Source organism: Panthera leo, chromosome B1 (assembly GCF_018350215.1).
Source record: "Panthera leo isolate Ple1 chromosome B1, P.leo_Ple1_pat1.1, whole genome shotgun sequence".
NCBI classification, from domain to species: Eukaryota; Metazoa; Chordata; class Mammalia; order Carnivora; family Felidae; genus Panthera; species Panthera leo.
Genome location: NC_056682.1, coordinates 129,777,487 through 129,789,825, shown reverse-complemented (window position 1 = coordinate 129,789,825; position 12,339 = coordinate 129,777,487). Strand labels below are relative to the sequence as shown.

General features: G+C 33.3%; 1 protein-coding gene across 5 annotated transcripts in view; it reads left to right on the top strand.

Moving 5' to 3' along the window:
• Nucleotides 1–12,339, top strand: part of CCSER1 (coiled-coil serine rich protein 1) — an 845,941-nt gene that overhangs the window by 579,649 nt on the left and 253,953 nt on the right. For all 5 annotated transcript variants that reach the window (XM_042935884.1, XM_042935885.1, XM_042935887.1 and 2 more), the window contains one exon: nucleotides 608–691. In XM_042935884.1, coding sequence (XP_042791818.1) covers nucleotides 608–691 — 84 coding nt within the window. The remainder of the gene's footprint in view (nucleotides 1–607; nucleotides 692–12,339) is intronic.

Genomic DNA, 12,339 nt, shown 5'->3' with positions numbered 1-12,339 from the left:
ATTAAGTATTTGTATTTGAGAGTTAGAAGTAATATAGGCATAGAGTAATATAGGCCACGGATGTGTATGTATTGTGTACATAGAGGCTGTGGCTGAGCATACACACACAGTGAGAAGAAAATGCCCAAAGATAGTGCTCCAGTGAAAGGGACAAGTATTATAGAGACACCATCAAAGATAAAGACCATAACTTGGTAACTGGTTTGGGAATTAATATTTAATTATAGCAGGGGAACAAATTATAGGTAAAAGTATCTCTTTTAGAGGATAGCCATTTTTCTACTCATTATGTATGCACAAGAATGGGAGGAAAGACTTTAGGATGACTCACTGGTTTGTCTTAGGCAACAAAATGGACAAATGGATATTAAAGAAAAAGACTGATTAAAAAAACATACCTGTGTATATTATATAGAATAATATCTTCAGATGCATTAGCTTGTTTATCTTGCAACTTAGAATATATTATGAAAAATACCAGACTGTAGAAAATTTGAGTTTCATTAGTCATATGCAATTATCTCCCACTGTGTGAAGCTGACTTTCCTTATCAAGAGCAAAGTGAAATGGCTAAGCCTATTATGCTGTCTCTTTGATGTTTTTATAGGATATAATGAAAGATGAATGCTCAATGCTGAAGCTGCAGCTGAAAGAGCGGGATGAACTCATTTGCCAACTTCAGGAAGAGCTGGTAAGTGATAAAAATATTGGCCCACAAACATACTTTCCTTGCAAGGTTATTTGCTATAAACCCTCCAACAACTTTTTTGTTAACAATAATATTATGTATAAACTGTTAATGCTTCAATCGGATTAATTATCAATTTTATAGTCTTACAGATGTGAGGATTTGAAAATCTGAAAAATAGAATGGTCTCTAATCTATACTAAACTTTGTATAATTCCAGAAACAGATCACTAAACCAAGATTAGACATTTTAGTTTTCTCTATCAAAAATTGTAAAGACTAAGGTCATATTTTATTTTGTAAAGTGTGTGATTTAACTTCATACTGCTCCTCCTAGAGATATGATCATGTAATATGAAGCAAAGTACTCAAAAATCTTAAACAAAAATAGATTGTACTTTTTATTTTCATAAAGCTGCCAAATATGTATTAACCTAATTTTTGTTAATGTGATATCTATATTATGTAAAATTACACAAAATATTAAAGTTTATTGATATTTTCAGGGGGTTTTAAAATGCAACATTATACAAAATTTATTAAGTTAAACTTTCATAACCTGAAAATATATTTGGTAGGTAACAAGAACAGCAGTGTGCATTACTTAAATATGTGTTTTCAACTTATATATGTATATTAACAATATTTTGCCATAAAATTTACTCTGAATTTAATAAAAAATGATCTGTAAAATAAGAATGAAAAAGAGAGGAATGAGAAAGGAATTTTAATTCATCAAAAGTTCTTAATAATACCAGTAAAATGAAGAAGTATTAAACAATAAAAGAGCCTGACTCGTTATCAAGATGAAAAAACAAATCCTATCCAATTATATTCTTTAGGATGATGTCAGAGTTGACTACATTAACAATGATATATTACCTAATTATTTGATACAATTAAATGACAAAACAGATTTTATAGACCATCAAGCTTCTGAGAATTCTCAACATATTAGTGAAATAGGGGACAGATTTAGAGCATATTTTATTGGTTCTTGACAACAGATACTGTTTTAACTGAAACCTGACCTTTATTGGGACTGTGTTATGATTGACTTGATGCTGGTTATTGGCCTCATGAGCTTATTATTGTTGCTTTAGAAAACCTATAAACCAGTATTTAAAATACTAATAGTACTACAGACAAAAGGAACATGTCTTATGTTACTTGGAATTACCTTTTCTAAATAAGTAATAGATTTACTGTAAATTTATTTTATTACATTAGGAAAACATTTCTGTAGTTAACATAACTCCAGAGGTACATGTTATGTGACCAAGCTTTGTTTATGTGGTAGACAAAAAAATATTTAAGTTGAATGAAAATCATGTAGATATTAATGGATGCAAATAATCATCAGTTTTAACACAACAGAAAATCTATTCCCTTTGTCAGAATGCTTATTCTTGGTGGATTAGCTCAGAAAGAAGTATTCATTTTTTCCCCTTAACATTAGTTGTGATTAAATTTAAAACATATACAAGACATCAGACCTTCATTTGTTGAGTGGAATGAGAAAGAAAATGATTACTCCTAAAGCTAATATTACATCATTATACTTAAAGTAATGTAATGCCCCTGCATCTGAGAAAGAAAGTCTTCTGTTGGCTGATTTAGTAAAATGACTTGCAAAAGTTTTGTTTTTGTTTTTGTTCCATTTTTATGCTATGTAGTTTGCATAACCATCTTGGATATTTAAATAAGAAAATGTTAACTTCCGAAAACAAAGTTTGTTTTATTAAAGAGGACTATAGCTGAAGAGGAAAGTGTGTAAGTGATTTAAGGACTTAAAGAAGGAGAGATGTTGCTGAAAAGAAAAGGGCATCATCAAAACTGGATTTGGAGCATAGAGGAAGGGTATAACCACATAAAAGCTATACAACCCACTTGGATGCATTAAAAATTAAGTCCTAGCACACTTGTGATCCTGATAACAAATAACTTGTGACATTTTGACAAGGTGGACATTAAACTTTACTTTTATACTTTACCTACCTACCTTTGAGAATTTGAAAACATTTCAGAGGAGTGCCTGGGTGTCTCAGTTGGTTGAGTTTTTGACTCTTGATTACGGCTCTGGTCATGATCCCAGGGTCGTGGGATCAAGCCCTACTTCAGGATTCTGCACTGAGTGTGGAGCCTACTTGGGAGCTTACTTGGGAGCCTGCTGTCTCTCTCTTGCTCCCTCTGGCCCTCTCCCTGCTCCCATGAGCTCTCTCTCTCTCAAAAAGATTTTTTTTAACTTTTTTAAAAAAATGTATTTACTTATTTTGAGGGAGCGAGAGAGAGAGAGCAGAGGAAGGGCAGACAGAGAGGGAGAGAGAGAAAGCATTGCAAAATGTCTTCTGGGGGCAAAATTTTCCCGAATTGAGAACCATTGCTTCAGGGTTATTATAATCCCCAATAAAATTGTATGCTATAGGTTTAATGTCTATCTGTTGATACCCAGTTTGAATGAAGAAAAAAAAAGTTCGGTAGAATGGATGGGCTTCTCCTTTGACCATTACATAAATAGTCCTTTGCATTGCATTTTAGGCTGCTAGAGCTGCTGTACAAAACGCCATAGACTGTATGGTTTAAAAAATTTATTTTCTCATAGTCCTGGAGGCTAGAAGTCCAAGATCAAGGTGCTAACATGGTTGGGTTCTGGTGAGAGCTCTCTTCCTGGCTGCAGATGGCTACTGTGTACTCACATGGCCTTTGCTAAGTGCATGTGCATGGAGAGGACAAGGAGAGTTCTAACTTTTTTCTTATATGGGCACGAACCCATCATGAGAGCTACATATACCCTCATGACCTCATTGAAACTGAAGCATCTCCCAAGACCCCCATTTCCAAATACCATCACACTAGGATTAGGGTTTTAATATACAAATTTGGGAGGGACACAATTTAGTTCATAGCACAAAATGTTAATGTTTATGGTTATATTTCATAGTTATATATATTTTTTTCAGGCACTAAATACACATTTTAAATAGCATTTTTACTCTGTGACTTCAGAATTATGTTGGTTTAACTTCACTTTTTTTTCTGGGTTAGTAGATTTTGCAAAGTATAAATATGCTAAGAAAACCTAATAATTCTGATTTTAGATTATATATTGATTTTGGGGCAAATTATCCACATTATTAACTGCGTTTCTAATAAGGATGTATTTTGTAATCATACTCTGAATTTATTCCTTCCTGTTTATCTTTAAGAAGAAGAAAAACAAAAAATAAGAGGTTTGTACTTTTGGGAACAATTTCAAGATGTCTTAAATTATTATCCCTGAAATTTGTATGCATCACTTACCTTGGTGAGACTTATTGGTTTTTTTTTTCAATAGCTAATTATTTGCATGTATTGTATGATGTACAGGAGAATATTAAATATCAGCATACCAGAGTGTCCTGTGGTTGTAGAAGTGTTAGGGCAACTAACTGGAGAAGACAAACTCTTTGGGCAGGAATTTTTGTTATGGGTAATCAGGAAAGAATTGGTTCATACACTTACTTCTAAGTGCTTTATAATACAACAAAATCTTCTCTGCATTGCTATGAGGTAATGTGAAGGGTACTGGCTAGCTGTACCTATGTGACATGAGCTATGCAAATAATACTTTTATGTTGATAATAAATTATCAAAATAGCTTGTATTGATATTATAAAATATTTTCACAAACAAAAATTGGAATTAACCAAACATTTGAAATTCCTTTTTCAAGTTTGAGACTATTCTCCCATCAAATGAAATCTTAATGTTTTTATTTGTTTCCTACCCTGGAAACATACATGAAATTTGCAAAGCTTTGAAGACTTTTAGTGATTTCAGTTCTTTTAGTGGTTTTCCTTTGAAACATATTTATTTTAATATTTGTGATTTACATTTGTAAATCCCTAATTATAGTGCATAGTATAAGACTTATTACACATTACTGTTTTCTCAACTTTTTATCTTTCTTTTCTATGGTCTCTGATTCATTTATGGTTTGGTTAGAATCTTTTCCCAGGGTGCCTGGGTGGCTGAGTCAGTTAAGCATCCGACTTCAGCTCAGGTCATGATCTTATGACTCATGAGTTCGAGCCCTGCGTCAGGCTCTGTGCTGACAGCTCAGAGCCTTGAGCCTGCTTGGGATTCTGTGTCTCCCTCTCTTTCTTCTCCTCACTGTGCTCTGTCTCTGTCTTTCAAAAATAAATAAACGTTAAAAAATTTAAAAAGTTTTCCTGAACGTTTCCTTCAAATGGGGTATTGATGACAGGGTCTCTAATTCTTTGAATATCTATTCACTTGAAAGATGAAAAATAGTGCTAGGGTTGAATTGTGTCCTCCCCAAAGCTAATCAATTAAAACCCTAATCCCCAATGTGGATTATCCCATCCTAAAGGCACCAATCCCATAAGGCCCTACCTTTATGACCTAATCTAATCCTAATCACTTCCCCAAATCTCCACCCCAAATACCATCACATCAAAGGGGTAAGATTTCAACATGAATTTGGGAATACAATCATTTAGTCTGAAAGGGAAGTAAAGGTATCAGAGGTCTTATGGAATTCTACTCTTTCACTACAGCCACTTAATGACATTAGTTATGATATTACTGTTTTTGCATATCAAAATTCTCTGTAAGAGTCTAGTTGACAAAAACTCACATCTGAGAATAAAAATCAAAAACCTGGACAAGATTATTACTAAAGACTGCTAGGAATTACTGGTTCAGAGTAGGAAATAAGATGAAAAACTGACATGTACTTCACTGAGAATTATTGTTAATAAGGATATTAATTGAAAGCATGGAAAAGAACAAACTTTCAGAGTCAGAAACAATAGGAAGTCTTTTTTTAAAAATAATTAAATGATATTTGGATATATATTTAAATATAAATTGTACTTACTGTGTAGAGTATGTTTAACTTTTTCAATATTAGAAATAGAACTCTTGGGGCACCTGGATGGTTCTCTCGGTTGAGCATCTGACTTGGGCTCAGGTCATGATCTCTCGGTTCGGGAGTTCAAGCCCTGTGTGGGGCTCTGTGCTGACAACTCAGAGCCTGGAGCCTGCTTCAGATTCTGTGTCCGCCTCTCTCTCCACCCCACCCATGCTTGTGCTCTGTCTCTCTGTCTTTCAAAAATGAATAAAAATAAAAAAAATTTAATAAAAAGAAAGAAATAGAACTCTTCTACCAGCACAAAGATTTAGGGATTTCATGGTATTTAATGCATTGGTATAAGTTAAGGCCAAAGGTCTAAACATATTGGCTAAAAGTAAGAATACCTAATCAGAATCAATATAACAAAAGTTATTTAAAATAAATTATTTTAACTTTAGGTTTAACTTTGACCACTGGTGACATAAAACAGATAAATATTTTTCCCACTTATGAGAAAGTTTGGCTCTTTTTCTCAGCTATTAAGTGAAGGTCACGTTGAAGATTGCAATGTAATTTTATTGCTAGTATAAAACTGAGGGACATTGTAAATATTACCTTCTTGTTCCTAAAATATATCTGAGAGATTTATCATAAACATTGATGGTGAAGTGTAGCCTTGTGTTTTGGGAGGTGGGGGGAGAATGGATACTTTCTTCTAAATGATTATTAATCTTATAAATGGCTTCAGAAACTTTATAAATGGTTTCACAGTATAGGTGAAAAGTTTACCCTATACGATTTCAGAAATTGAAGAAATTGGGTTTGGCATTTATTAATGGATTGATTAAAAATATTTTTAAAGAAGTTGAAGATAACTTAAAAGTAAAAATAACTTTAGTTGGACCTAAGACTGTAAATAGTAAAATTTAATTGCCCTAATTAGGATCAGTACACCATGCTATGCATTTAATATTATGTTTTACCAGTAATTTAAATGCCTATTACTTTGTCAATAATGAATTTGCATGGGTAACCACATTAAAAAAGGTGAATTGTCAGTAATTTATGACTCTAAACTTGCATAATGTCTATCATTTTATTCTTTCGTTTAGAAACTTTTGTTCATTTTGCAGCCCATCTGAGTAGAAAGCATCAGATTCTGCTTTTTACGGTATATTTCTTTAAAAGCATATTTCTACTTAAAAGCCAAGTTTCAACAAGTGACCTATAAATAAGACTTCGGCCAGAAAGTTTATGAACTGTCTGAAAATAAGTATGCTATAATACATCCCTCATTAAAACAAAGGAAGGCAAAACAGAAATACTTCCAGTGGTTGCCTTCATGTTTACCACATACCATTTAGACTTGTCAGAATGTAGTGAGAGCTGTTATTTTAGTCATCACATGTTTCTAATCTAATGAGTGAGGAGCGGCATTGACTGGGAAGCACTTAAAATAATAATAAAACCGACTAAAAGCATTTTGCATTTACCATAGGCCAACAATTTAAAAAATGTCAGTTGTAAGTCTCCTCCCTGAATGATGTGGGTTTTTGTTTGTTTGTTTGTTTGTTTTCTTATGGATCTGAATCCTAATTTAGTAACTTCAGGTTAGGTTGTTTACATTTTAATCACACTTTTAAAATTTCCGTTAGCACATTATTACTCATCTCTTAATAACATTGTATTTTTAAATGAAGGTTAATTGGGAGAAGTTACTGTTAAGGAGAACTTTGCACAGAGATTAACAGTTCAGAATCTTTAAACCCAATTTGTGTTTCTAACCCCTGTAGTACTACATATTAAGGTATTCAACAATAAATTCAAAATAAGAAATGAAAGCTTAGTTATAAAGATGAAAGAATCTTGAGTTACTTCAGTTCTGTCATTTGATATAACCATTTGCAGTATTTTTATTTAAGATGTAAAGAAAATAGAGTTAGAACTACAAGATACATATTTTAGTTCATACATTAAGTATTTTACTGACTTTTAATAGCTGGTTCTGAACTTATTTTAAATTGTATGTTTCCTTTTTTTTTTGTATGTTTTGCTTTAATGTTTTAAAACTAATGTACTAACCAAAAAAGTTGCATCAGGCATGATTTAATAGTTGCCTAAATTTGGGCACCTGGGCGCAGTTGGTTGAGCATCCCGTTTCATCTTAGGTTATGATCTCACAGTTTGTGAACTTGAGCCCCACATGGGGCGCTCTGCTGTCAGCGGAGAGCTGGCTTCAGATCCTCTGTTATCCTCCCTTTCTGTCCCTCCTGCTCTGTGCTCTCTCTCAAAAATAAACCTTAAAAAAAAGTTGCCTAAATTATACCTTTTGCAAAATATTCATAAATCTTATGTTTATTAAAACATTACTTTATGGCATGATAACATTTACAACGCTTTGTATGACCACCTTTCAACTAGCTGCGTTTCTTTTCTGGCTATCACTAAATCTCATTTTATGTCTTGATTATTTAAAGTAGGATTTTCTTCTAGAAATAGGATTTTTAAAATTATCTCTGTTCTAGATATCCAATAAGGTAGGTACATAGCTGAGTTTTGAAAACTTCTTCCTCCTTCAGTGTAAAGACTAAGTTGAAAAACAGATCACATAAGATAAGTATATATATGAATCTGTCTCTCTCTATATATACATACATATATGGGTGTGTGTGTGTGTGTGTGTGTGTGTGTGTATACACATATATGTTAGTGTGTTATTAAACCTTTTTTTCTCACTGAAAGCAAATATTGAAAATTCTTACTTGAATGTAAGTAAACATAAACAACCATTTTTCTCCAGTCTCTTAAGAAATCCCATTTGCTTTATTTAAATGTAAACCAAGCTCTCGGCTCATTTGTTAATACTTGAATAGCAAAGTATGGAGCTGCATAAAAGGCACTTGTAGAACTGATGAATTTTGAAAAATTGAAGGCAATTGAAGAACTGAAAGTAAAGCATTATGTATAATCAGGTTACTGTGCATAATAAAGGAGGAGCTAAAAATAAGACTCTAAGAAATACATACAGCTAAATAGCACTTTATCAAGAATCTGAAGAGAATGATTTTGATTTGGTTTAAAACATATTCAGAATTCAAATTGAATAAAATTGTATGTCCTTGAAGCTTTAATAACAGAATAATTCCTACTTGATAAGAGAAACATTCTTTTTTGCATGAAAATCATATCCTGAATTCATCTTAAAAGTAATTCCCCACTTGCTCTACATTCTATTATAACTTAGGGTATTATTTCATACCACTCATTTTAAGATAGAATATTACAGGCCCATGGATGATTTACATAAGAACAGACAGCTGTAAGTACTTTCAAATCCTCTTTCTTTCTCATATTTAGGAAACATTAGGAACAGAAAAGAAATAGATTAGGTATACTTAAACATTATTAAAGTGTCAGGCTACTCCTTTTTTTTCCAGGTGAATTAATTGCATATATTCCAGAAAAGGCTTATCGCAGCAGTAATTACATTCCTCTTCAGGTCTGTGAGACAGTTGTACGGTGTGAATGAGGCAATATCCTGTGATACATAATGGGGATTAGCCTCCAATTCCTGACACACTCTAGTAACCTGATGAAGAGCTGACAAAAAGATACAATCTTTAATATTCTGCACTTGCCTTGGCAGTAGTACATATTTGTTTAAGTCTTTATCATGAAGTGTTGTCATATTGCAGTATGGCATGGATATAGGGAAATAATTGTGGTATAATTTAAGTGCTAGTATAAAGTTGTTTTACCTTTAAGACATAAATATTTTTTAAAAGCAGCATGAAGCCATACTATGGCCAATTTAGGCATGTGGCAGAAATTAAATTGATATATAAATTTGGATGTTTTCTATATTTTTCATTTATAAGCTATGTTGTCATATAACTTAGTGGCTTTCTCTGTACTCTTTTTTTAAGTTTATTTATTTATTTTGAGAGACAGAAAGTGCAAGTAGGGGAGGGCCAGAGAGAGAGGGGAGAGTGACAATCCGAAGCAGGCTTGGCACTGACAGTGCAGAGCCCAATGTGGAACTTGAACCCACTAACTGTGAGATCATGACCTGAGCCAAAGTCAGGCTCAACCGACCGAGCCACCCAGTCTCCCCTGGTTTTCTCTGCATTCTTATTTCTTTTATTATACCAATCAAGATTTCAGTGCATAGAATAACATATGAAATAAAACTATTCAAGTAGTCAACAAGACATAAAGATAGCCAAAGACTTAGAATTGGGGGGGGGGGGGGCAGAGCTACAAATCATGTTCCCAAATTACTAGGGGGGTTAATATGCAAAAGGAGAAGATATGTGTTGGTATGTATGTGTGCATGTGTTTATGTATATGTGTGTAGATAGGTGCATAAATATAAAGCATTATAGCATAATGTTCTACTTCACAAGATTATCGTTAAGCTTTGAAAGCCAGGCTAACCTCGGACATCCCAGCAAGGGTTAAGAAGATGGAGCAGAATAGTCTCTCTTAAAGAGCCAACATTCAAATCAGGGAGACAGGCATAAACATTTCGTTTTAATAACAGCCATTATTTACTGAGCTCTTACTCCTTGGCAGGTGCTCCAGTGAATGCTTTTGGTTTATTAGTGACTTTACTTTTTATAATAAAATCAAGAAGTATGTATTATTACTTCCGGTTCATCTATAATAAAGCAGATATTCAGAGGGATTAACTGATTTGTTCAAGTCTGCATAATAAGTGATAGAGTTAGGATTTGCAGCAAAGTCAGCCTGACTCCATGAACATATTTTTCCCTAATACATAAAAATGTATAAATTATAAAGCAGTGAGGCTAGTTCTATGCAATAAGATACCATAATTCTCCTTTGCTACATGTCAATATCATAATAAAACAATGGGTCTTGTTTGTTGATTGATTAGCTGGTAGTACCATTAAAGCTCCGATGGACAGGACAGCAAGTTTTATGATACAAATAGGAAAACATATTAGATCTGTCACCTGCAGCAACTTGTCACAGTCTTAGAGGGGAGTACAGTCGCTTTCCTCAGAAAGAGCTTGGGACATTACAGGCACATTTAATGTTATTTCTTTACCATGTCCTTTTTTATGGACACTCCTTGGGGCTGGGTGAGGACACTATAGAAGCCCATTTTTTAAAGCACTTGTAAAATCATGACTTAGCATTATCAGAGCAATGAAGAGATTTAGAAAAATCTAAGTATTTTACATAAAAGCTAAGAAAACATATTTTTCACTGATCTTAAATAAATCTCTGTGTGTATATAATGTATATAAATACAATATATACATAGTCACATATATGTATTTCATATTGTGAATAAATCTACCAAAGCCCATCAAATATAGACTGAGGGAATTATCAAAAGTGAGGAAACCCACTAATCCAAACAGACATTAGTGACTATTTGATATCATGTGACAATTATTTTACTCCGTTGATCAATAAAACATGAATGACTAGGCTAGAAATGGTTTTTTTAATAATTTAGCATCATCGCATTTCCCAACTTGTTGAGCTATAACTAGGACTATTTTAAGTTCTGTAAGGAATACAAAGGAAGAGTCTGTAGAAGAGAAAAACATTTCTCTTCTTCCCTTCTAGGCTCTTTGGCTGGACTAATAATTAAATTAGCATAAAACAGATTAATAAGAAGACAAATTTAATTTCCTGTGTTCAGGAGCCTCATATAGACACTAGAGGGTCAAAGACAGGCAGTAGAGGCTTATATGCCACGATGTTAAGGAAAAGGGGAAAGAGAGAGGATGGAGTTTGGGGCTTCAAAGGGTGGGAAGACCATTCACAGGAAAACAAGAACTAATGTTTGGTAAACAAATGTTTGCCATGTCATGAGGAAAAGTCTTTCATTACCTATATAAACCTATCGATAAACTATAATTATCTTTGGTAATAGCTCTCTTCCTGGTAGAGGCTTTCTATCTAAATTCTTTTAGACAGTTAAAGAGCTAAAAACGTCTTCATGACTGTGAGCCCTTGATTGTCTCCACCTCAAACAATCCACATGACAAAGTGTCACGTTCTGGGGCAGCTTGCCTTGAATCCCATTAACTGAAAATTTAACCAGGCATCATTCTAATGAGAAGCCTGGGCTTAAGTATCCTTCTGGTGTGTGTTTCCTATCACATTCAAATGTGACTTTTACCTTGACTTGATGTCTTTCCCTTTCTCATTGATGAGCACCTTAATGATGGGGCCTTGTCATCCTTCTGGTCTCAGCAGCCAGCCAAGTGGGCATTTGGTAAGTTTTAAAGAAATGACTAAAATTTGTATCATTGTTCCTGCTCCAGTATTTGTTAAGGAAACCTTTAGAGAATAAAGCCAGATAATGTCACGATACTAAATTATATAACTTGGGAGATGAAAGATTGAAATAAAAGGGGGAAGGAGTGGTATTGGTTTTGTTGTATAATTTATTGGAGGGAGTTCTAGAGACCAAACAAACCAGTAGTGGAAACATGACACAGAGAATTGAAATACAAGATGGGTGTCACAGCAAACAAGATAAAATGGCAGAGGAAAATAGAACTATTAAGATATCTGAAGGCTAGGAACTAAAATAAATTGTAGATGCATAAGGAAAGGGCAAAGTCTAAATTGTAATAGAAAGTATTCTAAAAAACAAAGACATAAAAAAATAAATGAATAAAATTTTTAAAAAGCAAAGAAAAACTAAAACTCCAGCATTCAGTAAACCAATAAAAACTTCTTCAAAAATTTAGGTCATCCTTATGTAGTCTGCTTATCATTTTCACAAGAAAACTTTTTGACAAGG